At 35.7% G+C, this 19,372-nt stretch overlaps 1 protein-coding gene across 2 annotated transcripts in view; it reads left to right on the top strand.

Moving 5' to 3' along the window:
• The window catches only part of LOC145980681 (uncharacterized), a 39,391-nt gene extending 21,515 nt beyond the window's left edge, over positions 1-17,876 (top strand). For both annotated transcript variants that reach the window (XM_083113742.1, XM_083113749.1), the window contains 2 exons: positions 1,717-1,947; positions 16,413-17,876. In XM_083113742.1, the coding sequence (XP_082969868.1) occupies positions 1,717-1,908 (192 nt within the window). In that variant the 3' untranslated portion in view covers positions 1,909-1,947; positions 16,413-17,876. The remainder of the gene's footprint in view (positions 1-1,716; positions 1,948-16,412) is intronic.
• The last annotated feature ends 1,496 nt before the right edge of the window (positions 17,877-19,372 follow it).

Below are 19,372 nucleotides of genomic sequence, written 5' to 3'. Positions count from 1 at the left end.
CGTTGATGTCTCTGCCAACACAGAAGGACGAATGTCAATTTCTTGAACATTTTATTAACTTCTTTTCCATTGCACAAAAGCTTCAATATTGAATGGATCATAAGATGGATCACAATCTGTACAGAAATAATTTTCATTTAACTGGTATAACTCCCAATGCTTATCGGACAAACCCAAACATTGTAAATGATACCAATGGCCACAATTTTCACAAGCTACCAACCTTTCCTTATCGGGATCTTTACAGCACTTCACCATATTCATGGCACCATTCTTATTTTGTGATTCATCAGGTTCATCACCACAATTGATAGATCTAGCTGTAAGACTTGTTTTGGATCTCAGATTATAAGGATTACTTGATGCGTACATAATATAACTTTATGTACAAACTAGATTCACGAGAACAATGGTGTAAGTTAACACGCAAAACACATCACTCAAGATCGTGCTGATAACGTTCCACAATACTGGACCACCAAAGTGTGGGGCGTTACCCCCACACCCCCTATACGCCTTCATGGCGTGGTGCTATGCACAGGGGAACACTTTACCTTTTTTTTTACCTTACCCCCTTAAATTGTACCTTTTTTATCAAAAGGAAAGTAGCTTCAGGAAACATTTTAATTTTTACTATTTATTGTAAATATTATTTGAGATTCTTATATTTTAAACCATAATGTATAACTTTCTTCTACTACCTATCACTTCAAATTGTTATGTTACAGATTCCTCTTACCTCCACACCATCGGCTGAAGCATCTGCCGCAACATCTGCTCAGACAACCTCTCCCAGCCATGCTGACTCCTTGGTGACAACTTGTGCCAACATATGTATGAATCCTACTTCCCCAGATCATAAACAGCAGATTGTGAGTAATGTCATTTATTTATTGATTGATTTCTATCAGAAATAATGTTCAGGCAATGAAGCTTAACATGTTTGTATTATTTTTATCACTTGATGCAGAGTATGTGACAGAACCACGATATTATTTGCATGTTTTCATGGCAGTAATAGGGTGGTTGTTAGAAACCACTTTTAAAATTTGTCATGATCTTACCCCCTTAAATTGTACCTTTTTTATCAAAAGGAAAGTAGCTTCAGGAAAACATTTTAATTTTTACTATTTATTGTAAATATTATTTGAGATGCTTATATTTTAAACCATAATGTATAACTTTCTTCTACTACCTATCACTTCAAATTGTTATGTTACAGATTCCTGTTACTTCCACACCATCGGCTGAAGCATCTGCCGCAACATCTGCTCAGACAACCTCTCCCAGCCATGCTGACTCCTTGGTGACAACTTGTGCCAACATATGTATGAATCCTACTTCCCCAGATCATAAACAGCAGATTGTGAGTAATGTCATTTATTTATTGATTGATTTCTATCAGAAATAATGATCAGGCAATGAAGCTTAACATGTTTGTATTATGTTTATCACTTGATGCAGAGTATGTGACAGAACCACGATATTATTTGCATGTTTTCATGGCAGTAATAGGGTGGTTGTTAGAAACCACTTTTAAAATTTGTTATGATCTTACCTCCTTAAATTGTACCTTTTTTATCAAAAGGAAAGTAGCTTCAGGAAAACATTTTAATTTTTACTATTTATTGTAAATATTATTTGAGATGCTTATATTTTAAACCATAATGTATAACTTTCTTCTACTACCTATCACTTGAAATTGTTATGTTACAGTTCGAAGAAACAGAAGTTGAGCAAATTACACTATCATCAAGTGATTCAGCCCTGTTCGAAGAAACACAAGTTGAGCAAATTACACTATCATCAAGTGCATCAGCCCTGTCACTGATGGCATCTAATATGTTGTCGCCAGATTCATCCCTGATGTCCCTTGAGGCTTCTGGGGGTTTATACACCCCAGAATGAAATTCCACCACTAAAGACACTAGGGTGACCCTGCTCACAGTAAGTAACGTCATTTATTTATTTATATGAGTTGCTAATGATCATACTGTGATGCATAATATGTTTCTATAAGATTAGGGCTGAGCTGACGCCCATGTATTGGAATATATCGGTCAGATTTTATTTATCTATACTAACCTATACTCTTCCAGCATTTTGGTCTTTCAGAGGTTCTACAAAAATGCCACAGAACACTTTTGCAGAGTCTAATCTTCCTGCAAATTATTAAATATTCAAAGCTTTGATTTATTTTGCACCAGGGTAAATAAAAATCATCATTTTTATTTAAAAAAATTATTTTTGTTGATTTTTTTATTTAAATGGATGTGGTTTATGGAAAAATACATGTAGATATGTCTTTTTTATAGAAAGGCATTTTCTAGTAAACACCTCTGTAAAATATTTGAACAGTTTGATTAAAGCAAATTAAATTTCTTATGTAAATATACATTTTCCTGTTTCTGATACCACATATATGAACCTGCTATGGAAATATTTGTTGACTGTGCTAATGAAACTACCGGTATAATATGTACATAATTTCAGTAACTTTTCTGCCAATGAAAATAAAACATTCTGGATGTACTCTATAATTGTAACTTGAAATATTTGTTAGTCTTTGTAGCTGAATTTTGGCAATTTGTTAAATGAGAGTTTCCAAAATATCAGCTACCATGTTTATTTACAGTTTAATGATAATGACACTATTTACACTTTAACATGGTTAGTATTTTGTATATTTTTCTACACAAAATGTTTGCTAGTTTTGCCTATAAAAATTATTTAAATTAAATCAAGAGAATTTAAGTGTGTTTACAGTTTACACATTAAATTTTCTTGTGTATGAGCTTTATCCCATCAGTACATATAGTTTGTTTCCTATCTTTTCCTTTTTTAGAGCCTAATAAACACTATTTAATGATTACGAGATTAGAATACTTTCACCAAGAGTGAATCTCATATCTACAAAATTCTTACGTACATTATTCTATAAATTATTTATTTAACCCTTTCGAGGTGGATGACAAAATATTCGTCATGCATGGAAATTCCTAGAGACCTGCACAAGACCCGGAAAGAACCCATCTGGGAAGAGGCACGCTTACAATAGTATGCAACACACACGTCAAGCCCAGGTGTTTGACATCGCGCAAGCGATCTTCACATCACAGTTGTGCACAGGCATCGATGCCTGCCAGGCTTTTCTATTACCCGGGTCTTAAGAAGACCCGTGAGTCTCGCTGTAGTTCTTGCAAGTAGACGCGAGCACTGCTGTCAGTGTTGCCAACAGCCATTATATTTCACTACGCATGGAAATATTTGAATTTCTGCTAGGCGCAGTTGCCTTGAGGTTGTATAACCATTGGCGTAGCAAGGGGTGGGTGAAGTGGGCGACCACCCTGGGCCTTGCCCATGTAGGGGCCTCGCGTCCCATGAGGTTGATACGAGAAACGTAATAAATGGAAGTGAGAAAGATAGAAGGCTAATTTTTGTGGGCAATAAAATTAAAACTTTTTCATCTGGCTTTATATTCTAGTTTAACGTTATAATTTGAATGAATACGTCAAATCAGAGGCGGGCGGGAGCTCTAAGCCTAAGGGGCCTCAAAAAGTCAAAATAATTCTCATTTGTGAAACATTAACGCAAAAATTGCTTGGACAACTTTATCCAATTATTATTTTCTTGAATAGAAAACGCTTTGTCTTGGCTTTTCTTCTGTCTCGTGACCTTGCATAGCCTACACGATTTTAATATGTTCATAATAAAGCACCTCAAACTGCCATGGAGCAAAGTATGGGGCATTTAAATGCTTCCGGTGTTTTAAACTGAAGGAGGGTATGGATAATATTAGCAGGTCTTCCTTCGTTCCTACAACTTCAGATGCAGCTATTGCCCTCTGTTACGGCCACAAAGATGATTTATCTTCATAATATCCTGATAAAGTTTTACGTTTCATGAATGTGCTTAAATCTGAAATCAAGTGCTTTGGCAAAGTTTCTTCTCCTTTATAGCTCTACACTATCTTCCAGTGTTATCTGTATCCTGTACCGCATTCTGTTTGTTTCCTACTCTTCAAGTAACAACCATGAAAAAAAAAACTATATTTCTCAAAATTGAAACTTAGGAAAAACTTCTGGAAGGTAGTGTCGAATGGTATGATTCAGCCAAAATTTCGCGGACTCAGTAATCTTACTCTTGAACGAGAAAGGGCTTTCTGTTAAGCAAAGTGGTTTGATTTAAATCAAGATTTAAATTGGGGAATTCTATTTTAAAAAATCAGTTATTGAAATCACTTTAAATAAAATTACAGAATAATGTGCACAAGAAATTTGTAGATATCAGAATCACTTTTTTGTGAAAGTATATTAATCTCGTATTCATTTAATGTGTTTATTATGCTCTAAGAAAGGAAATAAAGGAAACAAAATATATGTACTGATGGGATGAAGCTCATACGAAAATAAATTTAATATGTCATCTGAAAAAAAAACAACTTAAATTTCCCTTGATTTAAAATTCAATAATTTTTATAAGCAAAAATAGCACATTTTTTAAATAGAATAATATACAAAATACTAATCAATTATTTTTCTTCCGTTTATTATGTGAATAATTTTCGCCTTATTTAAGTAATATTGAACTCACGCATGTTTCAACATTGCTGAGGAGAAAAGTGTGAGAAAAAAGTATTTCATGCTGAGTTAGGATATTGCCTTTCGGTTAACATTTCTTGTGCATGATTGACTGCTGAAGTGGACAGGTTGATTTCGAACACAAAGAAGATATTTCTGAAATCTCCCTCTCGAACCCGAAAATTTCAGGAAGTTGCGATTGAGCTTAGTTTACCTCAGCAACCAGTCTTGACGAGATGGGAAACCTGGATATCAGCAGCTATATATTATGCTAACAACCTTGAAAAAATCAGTGAGATGATCGATGCTCTTCCACAAAATGAAGCGGCTTCAATTCGTGAAGTGAAAAAAAAAAAAAACCTGTGCTATTCAAATTTATTTTTGCACATTATGGTGCATTGCCAGAGACAATTACAATTATAGCATCCATGAAAGAGTTCGAGGAATCTATGCAGCAGATGATGGAAGTGCCAGGAGAAAAGGGGTCAGCTGTTGCGGAAAAGTGCAAACGGGCAGTGAGTGCAAATGAGAGGACCTGAAACAATTGAAAACAATATGTGATATTCTAAAAGGTGAAAATGCTGTTACTGAAATGAGTCCAGCTACATTAGCTTGTTTTATGTATGCTCCAATAACTTCTGTTGAAGTAGAAAGATCATTTTCTATTATGAAAAAAAATCTCTCTGACAGACGACTATCAATGAATGTTGAGAACTTAAAAAAGCACCTTGTAGTTATGTGCAATGAAGACGGAGAAAATTGAAATGCTCTTCCCAATTTAGATTTTAACATTTTACCAGAAATCAGAGATAAAAGTAAGCGACTTCCAAATGTGCCTTTTTTCAGTTTATTTTGCCTTTTTTTTCATTTTTAGTGCCCATTTTCCACATTATAAATGCCTTTTTGCCTGCCTATTTTAACGAAAATAAATGCCTGAACTTCCGGGCTCTAATTATTATCATCTAAGCCCTAAAATTCAAAGTAAACTGGTACAATTAATGTGCAACAAAGTCAAAATTGATAATTAAAAAAGTCAAATTAGCTGTACCAATTGATTACACCAAAGATTTCACAATTATGGTGCAAATGACTATAGTTTTAAGATTTGTTGATGTTGAAACCGATTGTGTCGAAGACCTTGAAGGTAGATACTTTGGGTCCCTAGACAGGATTGTGGTTTAGCGCAGCCCCTTCCCCCCGCTCTATCAAGCACAGACATTTTATGTGCATCCTTCGATATTTTCTACTTAAGCCATGGTTTGTGACATTTACATCCTACAAGTTTTGAAATGAGGAGACAAAGAACAACTCAATAAATAATATATAGGTTATATTTAAAGGTTCTTATTTAAGGATATTTCAGTTGTCTTATCCTATCTGTCTAAAGAACATCTTAAAAAACGTACTATTACTACTGCCTTAGATAATGAAAATTCCAGCAGCGTGTTAATGTAGCTCTGCGAAGTGTAAATTTCTCTGTCGCGTACTATTAAATATAATTCTCGTCAGAAATTAATTATTATTATAGGCTATTATATAAATATAATAATTTGCTGATGTTTCCTTGATGACTGTATATCGATTCACATTGATATTTCAAACTTGAAGAACAGATGAAGCTTTGCATTCTAATCTCGCTCAGGGCCTCGCGATATGTTGCTACGCCACTGTACCTAAGATTTTTGTAACTTCTCAAATTAGTTTCATTATTATGTCAAACCAACTACCACATATTTTCGAAATTTGTTTCGAAGGTCTTCAAATAGGTTTTTGTATCTTGTTCATTTTATGTCACTTTTCTGGTCTTGAAATCGTAAATCTTCTCTCGGTTTCATTTTTACGTTGTTCATTTGTTGAAATGTGTAAATAGCATTGCCTGCTATTTGCACCCGTATGAAGATACAAGCTAACAATAATTATATTTTGCATCGTATTACTATCAATGAGGTCTGTAGAACTAGATAACTAGCAACAACATTTTTTTTTGTACTGGGTACAGAGTCTGAAGAAAACCTTGCTAGAAGGTTGAAAGGTTACGTTTAGTTTATGTTTTAAAATAAAATAAATTTCTGCGTTGGTCAGCATATTGAGTTTTTCATATCATGGAAACAACATGAGGAACGACGATTTGTTGAAAGAGATGACAATATTCAAAAACCTTTTATAATTGAAATTCGGATTTCATGTTCCATTTTATGGAACATCGTGCCTTAGTGTTCAGGGGGAGGGGGGATCTTGAGCAACTAATTCGGATATTAAATTGGCAAAATTACACCAGAGAGAAAATCTGTTTGATTGATTGATTCATTTATTTGGTCAATTTATGCACAATAAGGCTAATCGGGACTGGACCTATAGTTTAAAGTGGGATCCAAACCACTATGTGCCTCCACCGGGTATCGAACCCGGGACCCCTTGATTACAAGGCGACGACACTACTACTGCGCCATAGCGGAGCACCCCCCAAAAAAGTATAATGTATAACAACCACCAGTAACACAAAGTTCCAAAATATTTACGATAGCACTTTTTGCCAAACTTATAGTTCGTACTCCTTTACAGGTGTCAGCAGTGGCGGCAATTAGGGGCGGGCCGAGAGAGTGCAGTTGCCTCCCTCCCGACGTTTTGACACTTTTGCACCACGCTAACTTCATGTATCAAGGGAAATTAAACTGTCGTTGCCCCCCCCCCCCCACATTTGTACCTTAACCCCTTAGTTTTGGAACCCAATCTCTGCCATTGGGTGTAAGCGATACAAATGTTTTCTACCAAGGAATAAAAGTGATGAACATTTTAAGTGCTCCTAGATCAGTTTAGAATCTAAAAGTTTGCAACAGTGACTGCGTGTTTCATGTATCTGGGGACTGTGCAAAACCGGAATGAGCATTTGCTGAAGATAAGCAAGCTTCGTCTTGCAAGGCCTTCCAGTTACCCGTGGGCTTTCGATGCCTGATGGGTCAAAACCCAGGTATATAGTTTTGCTCGCACGCCTGACCAGCCAGGCGGGCCTAGTAAGCGATTCTGGCTGTTGTGCAGCCCTCTGGAAATTCCCCAAGGACGGGGCTTATTTTAAGCAAAATGTAACATGTTGGAAAATGTTTTTTTAATAAAGTTGTAATAACACGATAAATGCTAATGAGGGCTCGTTTTATTCAGAATTTCCAAGGCTTTTGTTCAGTAAGGTCAACATGTCGATGTGTACCCATTTTTGGAAGCAACAGACAGGAATTTCAATTTTTTAAAATTTTTTATTCAAAGTTTGGTTAGGTCCCATCGATCTGGGCAAACCACCACTTGTCGCTGATTGCCCCAAGTTATGTAATGGCGAATACATAGTATCAAAACGATAATACAAATAGTAAATTAAAAAAAGAAGAAGAAGAAAACTCAAGGTCAAGGAGTATGTTTATCACAACTGATTGTAAACTCCATCAGAAATTTGCCCATCGATCCGAACTGTCCAGAGAAAGGAAGAACATATGCCCCCCCCCCCCCCAATGTCTATCCCCCTCTTCACTTCTTCCCACTGCACTGCACTTGCCTCACCACTATCTTCATTCTTCTATAATTCTTCTTCAGCTTCCCCCCCTTCCTCTTCTGGTTCTTCTCGATCATCTTCTGGCAACACCCAGATGTTAAGCTTCTGTTTCATCCCCCGTGTCAAACCCCTCCTGCAACAAGTCACGAATTTCCTTTGGCCGAAGACATGGCATCACAAAAGACTCTTTCTTCTCATGACAAGGTTTCAAAAGCACTCACATTCATAGCCCGAAAACAAGAGAATGATTTGTGCAGCCAAACTCTTTGCCTGCAAGTGTCTATTACATTTCACCATGCCTCTCCCCTCCTCCTGAAGACCAAAGCCACCTGTGTGCCACAGATGCTGCGAAAAGCAAGTGGATAACACAGGACAAACAAGGCTCTAATCCCTTTCTTCCTTCCAGAGCCAAATTTACTGCGTAGAAATGACGCTTGTTTAGAACTTGAAAGACTGAGCCCTTTAACTTATAAAGCCTTGAAAAACACGTGAGCTTATGTTGTGTCTTTTAACAATCTGCTGGCGACATGGCAATGACATCAGAGTCTACCCGGCGATGACGGCAGATGTGAGGTGGATGCTTGGAGATTAAAGCCAAAAAGATTCTGTGTTCTTTTTTATTCGGTTTCCTGTTTATTGAACAGATAGGGTCCAATAATGCGAGAAGTTAATCCACACCACACTGTCACTTTCGGCTTGCCCTGCATTTTTTCAATTTTCTCTTTGGGATCAATTTCTGACCAATAATGGCTATTATGACGATTAACGAATTATCAAATGTTGATGCAATTTTGGCTCTCTCTTCAATGCTCAATCGTACTGCCATCTCTATCTTCAAGGGCACTTCAAAGGCTTCAGAGGATGTGGAAAAAATATGCAACAAATGGCATACTTTAGTCTATAAAACAAGATAACTTTCATTGAAATATGTACATAACTTCAATAGAAATACAAAATTAAAAATAGGGAGTTACTTTCTGCCCACCCTGTATATATAAATTGGAAATACTTCGGTGAATTTTCCATCGATCGCGAGAAGAGCGATATTATTGGGTATAGATAATTCAACATTCGATAACCTGACAAAATCACTATAAACATAGAAATACTGATCTACAATATTCAATATTATTGTTGATTTGCAAAATATTTAGTAAAAAGTTTCTCCTTCGCTCCAATGATAATAGTGAACAAGAATAACATCATTTGCATACATCAAACAAGCAGGGCCAGGCGATTATCCGGGGTGCCAAACCGAGGATCCTCCTTGATTACAGGCAAATCCTATTTGTTTCTTTGAGTTTATTTTTTAGGTCCACTTTATGCACAGAAAAGCAAATAGAGACGACCTACAGCTTAAAGTGGGATCCGAACCACTATGTGCCTCCACTGTGTCCATGGCAATTTGTTTTAACAAGAGTTGGGTTTATTATTGACAAGAATTAATTGATGTTACTACTGAATAACTTAATAAGTATATTGCAAAATCATTTAGGAATTTAAGGTAAGAGATTTTTGTTGTTTTGATGTCATGATGAAGGTATTAATTTAACACATGCCTACAATAAACATGTTCTTCAACAGTATTAAAGTATTTTTAAAATATGGCTATTATTTTTCGTCATTAAAACCGTAAATATATAACATGGCTATGATTTATATTGGAGAAAGGTGGAAAGTAGGGGTCTCAAAATTCCACCTTGCATCCTTACATCCTTTCAAACGTGTGTGTGTCATGCCATGCTAAAGAGGCTAGTGTTTATGGGGTGAATTTTTGCTGTTTTCTGTCAGGGTTGTCTCCCCTAGCCTTCGAAGATCCTCTTCACCCTTTTTATTCAACCCCAGAAGGGAGGATTGCCTCTTACGCCTTCTGCGCCATACCAAAGAACTCCTCCACCACATCAGCCGTTGAGGTCTTCGCCTTAACCCTGGCAAGGGGCCCTTACAAGTTACTACCATCCGGAGCCAGATGGACCAAGAGTTTTTAATTTTTTACTCCTCTTGGTTTTCCGCCTCCTCCGCCGTTGACATGGTCATTCATCTTCTTCCTCCTTTGGAGCCGTTAGGTTGCTTCTTAGTCTGGCTCTTCCTTGCCAGCCTTCCCGGCATGGGTGACCCTACCAGTAGCAATGCTACCACCGGTTTAGCCTCACAAATCATTAGAGCACACAAGCCCCACCACCAACTACAAGGTAATGCAACCACCAGGTGGGGGAAGTTTGTGATGACTGTCATTTTAATACTCTGATTATCTTATCCATAATTTAAAGCAAAACTCTGATACATTTTATATAACTATTCTTAACAATATTTTATTGGCAGAATCTGTACGAATATTTTCCGAACTCTTGCAAGGCTGCAAGTTGAATGGAATAAATAGACTTGCATCCAGTGCCATGTAATAGCAAAGGTAGGGTGTAACGGCGATGACATGAATCTGTCATTTGTAGTCCCACTTTACGTCATCCCATTACATTATGTGAAAATTTCCCACCAGGAAATTTCGCATTCATAAAATTCCCGAGAGGTTCTTTTCCTCATTGCTATTTATACCGATAGGTTTCTCCACAGTCACCTTTCACTCTTCCTTCTTCGCAAGCAACGGAGAAATTGGCAACACAGTTCGTCACGTTTCACTCAAGGTTCAACGTCGTATGAGTATTTCCTTCTCAACTGGGTCAAGCTTTTATATTATATTGTGTGCAACCTTTTATAATCGTAAGTTGGGACATTGTGAACTTTGGGCATGTATTATAAAAGTTACGTGTTGCTAGTATGAACTAAAATTGATTATTGCAACAAAGAATCATGCCGTGAAATATTAGTAAGAAAATTGTGCATTTGATCAATTTCGAGAACCAACTAACTTTCATTTTTAAAACTTGCGATCGACATTTTTTGCTGAAATTGCCACGCCCAGTTATTTTAATCTTGTGGTACCATTTTAAAAATAATTTGCATGACCAGTATTTTATTTAATATAATTAAGTGAGAAGTATTTGGTGTCAATTGAACTTAAGATTTGAACTTTTGGCATTGAACCTTGAACATTTGATCCGATATGCTCGCTGGAGTTCCGCACGAGCATGTGTCTACAAGGAAGTAATGACAGAAAATATTTTACGTAACTGCGATGCTTGAATTTGACTATCTATTTGACGAGTAGAACATTACAAGCAGTCAGGCTAATATGCTACAAGAACTTTTCAAAGGTATGTAAGAATACATGTGTTTATGGTAAAATTGAACTTAAGCAACAAACTCAAAAATTCATACGTGCCTATTCACTGCAAAAAAGAGGTTTTGGAACGGTACATATTTTTTTACTATTCATGGGAATTCTTTTGATACTCGTGCTCCTTTATGACTGCTAAAATTATGAACTTTAATATACCGGTGATTTGCAGAAGTGACTTAATATTAATAAAAGATGTGATAACTGTTGGTGCATTTCTGAACATACTATGTGAGTAACTAAATATTGTTAGTGAAACATAGAAATGTACTTGTTGCGTGTACTTCGTAATAGTGTTGAAGTATGTTACCAGAGCAAGCCAATTGTAACCAATCCACATTTAACCTTGATTGCAATTCAGTGAATAACCATTCAACTCGAAAAATTGTAAAGAAAGATTTATTGCAACGACAATAAAATGAGACATATAAATTCCCAATAGCTTATCTACTGATTCCCAAGCATCTACTAATTCTCTTAAAAACAGGCAGAAACTTAATTTTTAAGTAATTACAATTTTTTACATATTTGATAATTTATTGAAATTCATGTGTTAAATACTAAATGCTGAAAACATTAAAATGAAGTAAATTTTATCGTGCAATATTGCCGAAGGTAAAAAGGCGTGTTTTTAATTGAATTGTAATTTTCATTATAATGTATTCTGGCTAAAATAGCAAAAATGAGAAAATTTGTCTGTACGAACATGAACTAGAATTTTATTGTGAAAGGAGTTATTGAAACTAGGAAATCATTGAATGAATGTTGAAATACTAATTTCAGAAAATAAACGTATATATATTAATTAAATATGATACTTTTTCATTGGTGTGAGGCACGATTGGCAAGGGTAAAAATTATAATAGTTTGTTGTATAACTTACCGATTTTTTGAAGGGCAAAAAGGGGTGCGAATATATGCATGTATGTTCAAACTGTTGTTATTGTGGGAATTATTCCGTATATAGGCGAACCCCGTAACAAGTTGTAATTGTAATTGTGGTTCCTCGATTTTATCTTTGTCCACGTTAACTATCCCTCCACGCATATTGGTCTATGTATCTTGCTTCCATTTTTAGGGACATTGAGGAATGGTGTTACAAAGGTTAGGATGCAGTATGTTGATAACAGTTGCATGGAAACATTTCTAGAAATTTAGGTCATGTTGTATTGAGTTAGAATGTTAACTATGATTGTTTAAGCAGAGTGAGCAGTCCTCCAGTTTGTTTTGCATCTCACTTGCAGTATAAGAGAATGCATATGGCATTGTTGTCTTCCACAGCCTGAAGATTGATGGTTGAAGGGCAATTCAGATGGTGCAGCAATTTTTTAAGAGGAGGAAGGGGGGCAAACATAGTTTTCCATCGTGAGAAGTGGCCTTTTAGGCTAGAAATTTTTGTAGAGTCATCATGTTATTGATATAAAAATGATTAAGAAGTAGTATTAATAATATAATAATTATTATGAAATATTATTATATCCTCCTTTTGATTACTGGGTAATTTTTCAATTTCAAATCTTTGCAGTTCTTTTGGCATTTTTAAGAAGTTTTAAAACTTCTCAACTACATTTTAGTCATATTTACTTTTCAAAAAAATTGTACCACCAAAATTCCACATATTTTTTAAGTTCTAGTGAGAGAGAGAAAGAGAGAAATCACTCTTAAGTTGGATTGCATGTAACCATCAAGATAAAATCTAAAATATACAATAATAATTTAGGGTTTTTTATTAACTTCATTAGTTTAAATTATCAGACACCCAGTTGTGTTGAATTATTCAAGTCCCATCAGGTGTACCGTGACTCTCTTGTGATTTATGAAAAAATTAAGCTTACATTTTTATATCTAGTAACTGCATAGGTATTTTTTAAAGACTAATAGCTCCCCTTAAAATAAAATAATCTTGTAGTCTTACTTATGAATGTAACATTTGAAATCGAGGGGATTTCACTTGCTGAGTGGTCAAGATATGGCTATGAAGACAGTGGCCCCAGTTTCGAATCCTGGTTGGGCATTGTTTGTCCCATCATTATTTCATCAACTTAAAATGTGGGTAAAATCGAGGAAAATTTTATATTATTTTGCTACATTGGGACCATCAAGATTGAATGTATAATGTGGGAAAATGTAAAATCGAGGAACGTGAAATCTGTACATGGAAAATTGGAAAACTGAAAAGGAGGATTGAATGACACCTTGTTTTATGAGGTATCATTAAATTGCCACTCAAAGACTGCAGATAGGTATGGAGGACGTTAACCCTCCATAACTTGCACAGCGGCACTGAGTGCAGTCTTTTTCAAAATTTTGAATTATTTTCCTTACCTGGGCAATAATGGTCAGGAAAGCACTAGGTAACCTATATACACTATTCCCATGAAAACATAGAGGCATTAGCACCTTTGTTCTTGCATTCTTCAGTTGCTTATATGGCTATAAAGTGACCTGTCTCCTACCTTAAATCATAGCATGCCAGCCATGGATAAGAAGAATAAAACAACGGAATGTTGTTCAGAATGCAAATTATTTGTATGCAGAAACCATTGCAGTACCCATACAAAATGTTAGATTTGTCAAAATAAGGATGTGAAAAGTGTCAACATTCGATTCCATTTATTTCAGTCAGTATGTCTTTTGTTACATATATCTTGTAAAAGTAGGAGATTTGAACATTTTAAAAATATTTTGTAAATTTCTTAGAGTTGTGTTTTACACATTTGATTGCCTTTCCTGTGAGTCAGTAAATTTTGCCTAAAAAATTTGGAACAAATATTTCCTTTCTAAACCCATATAAGTTGTACTATTTCAATTCATTTTGAAAAACATGTTAAAAAGTTTTGGAAAATACGATAAAACTTTTGTGAATAGTGAGTTTTTTTTTAGTTCCTTCATTATGTTGCAAAGTTTTAATTATTTTTAGAATAATAAATTGATGCATTTGCTTTAAGAGTAAGCTTGTATTTCTATGAAATACTTTCTCTCATTTTTTAGTTTATTTCCTAATAAAAATGTCCAAAATGGACAATTTTGCATTCATATTCAGGATATTCGTAAATGATTGTCGGGGTTACAAACAAGCACTGTATTTTACATAATAAAGATAGATACATGCGAGTTTTTGCAAAATGTTAGAAAACTCACCAAGTTTTTATGTCAAAGTCACAAATGTTCCATGTGCTTGCCTCGTGATATTCTGCAGATATCTAAGTGATGGTCCATTTCCTGCCACACTCGGGATAGCATATCACGTGTAACACTGTTGATGGAATTCGTTATGCGTGTTTTCAGTTCCTCAATGGTAGTGGGTAATGGAGGATAGTAAACGGTATCTTTTACATATCCCCAGAGAAAAAAATCGCAAGGACAAAGGTCAGGAGAATGAGGCGGCCATGATAAAAGGTTTTCATCCTCATCACTCCCACACCCAAGTCATTGTTGTGGTAATTTTCTGTTGAGCAATGATCGCACTTCACAGTGGAAGTGAGGTGGGGTTCCATCCAATTGCATGATGAAGGTGTTAGAAGAATATTATTCCACTTGAGGAAATATCCACTCATTCAACATATCCAGGAATGTCAATCCTGTAACCATTTTCTCCATGAAGAAGAATGGACCGTAAACCTTTTCTTGTGACACAGCACCAAAAACATTCACTTTAGGTGAGTCCCGAACCAACTCAACAAACTGATGAGGATTTTCTGTTCCCCATATCCGCACATTGTGTGTGTTTATTATTCCACTTAGGTGGAATGTCACCTCGTCAGTGGAAACGAAATTCTCGATGAAATTGTCATTGTCAGCCATGAGATTTTGCATATCGCTGGCAAATGTTCCCTGTACACGACAGTCGTTACGTGTTAGCTTTTGATGCAGACTTAGGTGGTATGGTTTCATGTTTAGCCATTTTTGTAGAACACTCCATAATGTTGTCTTTGGAATGTTTAGTTTCTTGGATCCAGCAGGAATCGATTTCTTCGGGCTCCTTAGATAGGTTTCACGAACTCGCTCCACATCATATTCCAACACTGATGGTCGACCACTGCTTTTGCCTTTGCAAATGCAGCCTTTTTCTTTGAACTGTGTATACCACCTTCTAATCGAATTGGCTGATGGTGCATTTTTCTGATATCGCACACGAAAATGTTGTTGAACAACTGTAACGGACCTTGTTGCGTGATATTCAAGGACACAGAATGCCTTCTCACTAGTAATATCCACCATTTTGGAAAACTGCCACCTAGTGGCAGAGTCAAGAAACAGAGGTCTATGAAACAAATAAGGAACAAAACTTGTTGAGTTTCCCAAGAATATCGTGCATTTGTGTTCTCCATGTCATTCTCCCAGATCGATTACAACAATGAGGAAACCCTGACAATCATTTACGAAAACCCGGTATATTTCGACCGATCTTCAGTAAGTTCTAGTGTAATTCATATCAATGTGCATCAATAATTCATGTAAATAAAGTTGGTTTTGATAGGATAGCACTGAGTGCCATGCGCGGGACATTTGTGCTACTGCGAGGATGCAGATGATGAAGGGTTATAACAAGCAACAGTTCTTGGTACACTCACATAAAGTGGCACACTTTATAAGGTTGAACAGTTATAAAATGTGTCACTTTATCTGAACAGGAGTGTACCAGTTTTGCCACTTCGGCACTACAAATGTTCAAAATAGGCTATTTTGTCTGCTGTATGCTTTTAACCCAACACAACATTTGATCACATCTGTCACATTGCTTTCTGTTGTGAAATGCCTCATGCCAGAGTTGCAAGGAACTCGTCCAGTAACCCAATGATATGAGAAATAGCGGGAAAACAAGTATCCCTTCATTTCTTTACACCTCAATTTCCACCATTTCTTTCAGATAAGGGTACCAAGACTAGATGTTTATCTCCATGTCCCACTATACATTTTTGTGGTGCATGATCACCATTTTAATGACACCCTGTATAAGTAAAATGAAAACGTGCCATCGAATTTCAATTCCTTACTGTTCCTTAAGACATGCTATTGAGACCATATGAATTTTAATAATTCATTATTTCTCTTTCAGTGTCCACTGTTGACTTATCCTAGGAAGACTAGAAAGAGATTCAAAAATAATGCAAGAGAGATGAGGAGTGTGTTTGCCTTGTTACATATTTTCTAGATTGTTCTTATTTTGAACCAAAGGTGCATACTGTTACTTAACTCAGATTCCTTGGAATTTATGCACGTTACATGCATTTGATTTATTTATTATATCTGAGAAGTTTAAAATTTTTCAGGATTATAAATGTGCTGTGTTCGTATCTAATAAGACAAACTATTTGAAATAGTATAAAAGGTATGAAGACTAAATTTATCTAGAATGAGATATTTCTACAATGTTGTGATTTCTGCTAATGTGGTTTATAACCAACAATAACAAACTGTTTTTTTATCTACAGTTCCTAGAAATGTATGCAAGCTACATGCATTTAATTGTACCTGAGTAGTTTTTAAAATGCTTTAGTGGATTCTTCAGAAAATGATACACTACTTTCTAATGAACCAGTATTGTATTTTGTCATATATTTTAGGATAGAAATTTATCCTAAAAAAATTTAGTGAGCTATATCTGTCAAAGAGATGACTTCACTTCTTCTTCTTCATATTACAATGTCAGACATTATTAAAATTACTTAATTTATGTTTCCAAAAATATTAATGTTTGTGCTCATATGATGAATAAGTTGTTGGGTGCTTGACGAAAGTGTTTTTGTAAATTGGTTTTGGATTAAAAGTGTGTTGTAATTGTATTTCATAAAATTTGATGTGCACCATTGCTCATTCATGTTAGGTTGGAATGTTATGTTCCTTTCCTTTTTGTTCTGATTTTATTGTTATTATTGTTATCTTGTTCAGAGTGTAAACCCATAAAATAATATAATACTGTAGGTATGAGGACTGAGTTTTAATAGATATTTCCTAAACTGACATTATTTAGAACCAAAATTCCATACTGTTACTTGATTCAAATTTCTTGAAATGTGTGCATGTTACATGCATTTGATTGATTTATTTTACCTGAGTAGATTTAAAATATTTTAGGATTAAAAGTGTGTTGTGTTTGTATTTTATACGATCTTCCAGTTTCTTTCTTCATCATTATTATATTATTGTAAAAATGGAACTACTTAAAATAATATAAAAGCCATGAACACTAAATTTATCTTAAGTGAGATTTTTCTACAATGTTGTGATTTCTGCTAATGTGGTTCAGAATCAAAGGTGCTTACTGTTAGTTCCTAGAAATCTATGCAAGCTAGATGCATGTTTGTCTATTTGTACCTGAATAGTTTTTAAAACATTTTAGTTGGTTCTGCAGAAAATGGTACACTATTTTATACACTATTTTCTAATGAGCCATTGTTGTATTTTATCACATGGTGTTAGAAGAGAAATTTATCCTAAAAAAAAAAAAATAGTGAGCTATAATTCTGTTTTAGAGGTATACCATTCTTAAAGGGATGACTTCATTTCTTTGATTCTACAGTGTCAGACATTATTAAATTACTAAATTTATATTTTCAAAAATATTAATATATGTTGCTCACATGAATGAGAATTTTCTTGTTTGAAGGTGTTTTTGTATATTACTTTTGGAATAAAATACTCAGGACTAAAATTGTGCTGCCTTCTATTTGAAAAAAAGAAACCCTTAAAAGCCCATGTTTGTTCTCTGATAGGCTTATCAGAACTGGACATGCAGTTTACAGTGGAATTTGTTTCACTACAGAGTGCCTTTGCTGGGAAATAACAGAATGAATAACAGAATGTGCCTTCCATTATCTGATATTACATGGCTATTCTTGCTTGCATGAGACACACATATACCAAAAATTCTTGTAGGCATTGATGTTGAAGTGAAGTTGAAGTGTTTGAAGCAAACAGACGTGTTTTTGGTTGTCTCCAGAGTGAAGTGAAGCAGAACAAGATGAGAAATTCCGTGGGGCAGTGGCGACAGGCGATCAGTCTCTTTGGCGCAGCTTGGTGCCCAATGCCCAAACGTCCAAATGGAAAAGGGAAGTGTTTTTCCGAGAACTATGTACAATGCTTATAATGTGGTTCTGCTAACTTTGCTGATTATAGGCGGCATTGAGCCAAATCCAGGTCCCCGTAACAATGTTGATTGCTCAAGCAAAATTATGGAACTGAAGCAGGTTATGCTTGAAGTGAAAAGTTCAAATGATGTTATTATGTGTCAGGTGAAGCAGCTGTCCATCACTGTGAACAAACTCGTTGGAAGGATTGACATGATTGAGGCCAAAACAAGCAAGATTAAGTGTGACGTCGGTGAGCTTCAATCGTATGTTTGGACTCTTGAGGATCATCTGGATGATCTCAACAACCGACAAGGCAACAAAACCTTGTTTTCCATGCCGTGCATGGCATGGGATGAATCGGCTAGCACAGTGCAACAATTAGTCGAAGAAAGACTTCATCTTTCCCTACCAATGGATGCAATCCAGAGGACTCATCATACCGGAAGCACACGTTCTGGAAAACCTCATCCCATTGTGTGCAAATTCCTCCACGATACAGAGAAAGAGAAGAATTCTTCGAAATAGCAGCAAATTGAAAGGCTCAAATATTTACATTGAGCAAGACTATTCATTTTCAGATAAGCAACAACGACAGACTTAAGAAGCATCTCTTCGAAGCCAGAGAGCAAGAGTGTAGAGCTCATCTGCAATATAAATATCGATGGCAGAAAATACACAATTTGGGACTTGGAAGATAACCAACTTTCGAGAATGCATAGAGACACGAGAACCTTCAAACTGCATCCAGTTTCCAGAAACAGGCTTTCCCTCCACCTCCCAGCAATGAAAATGTGACGTCTCAGGGAGCACAAATGACAATGTCTGCATTCCAGCCATCTTCATGCAGTGATCCGTTTCCCCCTCCACCTCCAATGGGACAAGGAAAGATGACAACAACTGGATATCTCAAATAGGTCACCAGTTTCTCCCTTCCTCCACTCAGCGG

This window comes from Lepisma saccharinum, chromosome 2, assembly GCF_977018435.1.
Source record: "Lepisma saccharinum chromosome 2, izLepSacc3.1, whole genome shotgun sequence".
Lineage (NCBI taxonomy): Eukaryota > Metazoa > Arthropoda > Insecta > Zygentoma > Lepismatidae > Lepisma > Lepisma saccharinum.
This window is presented reverse-complemented; position numbering and strand designations above follow the sequence as displayed.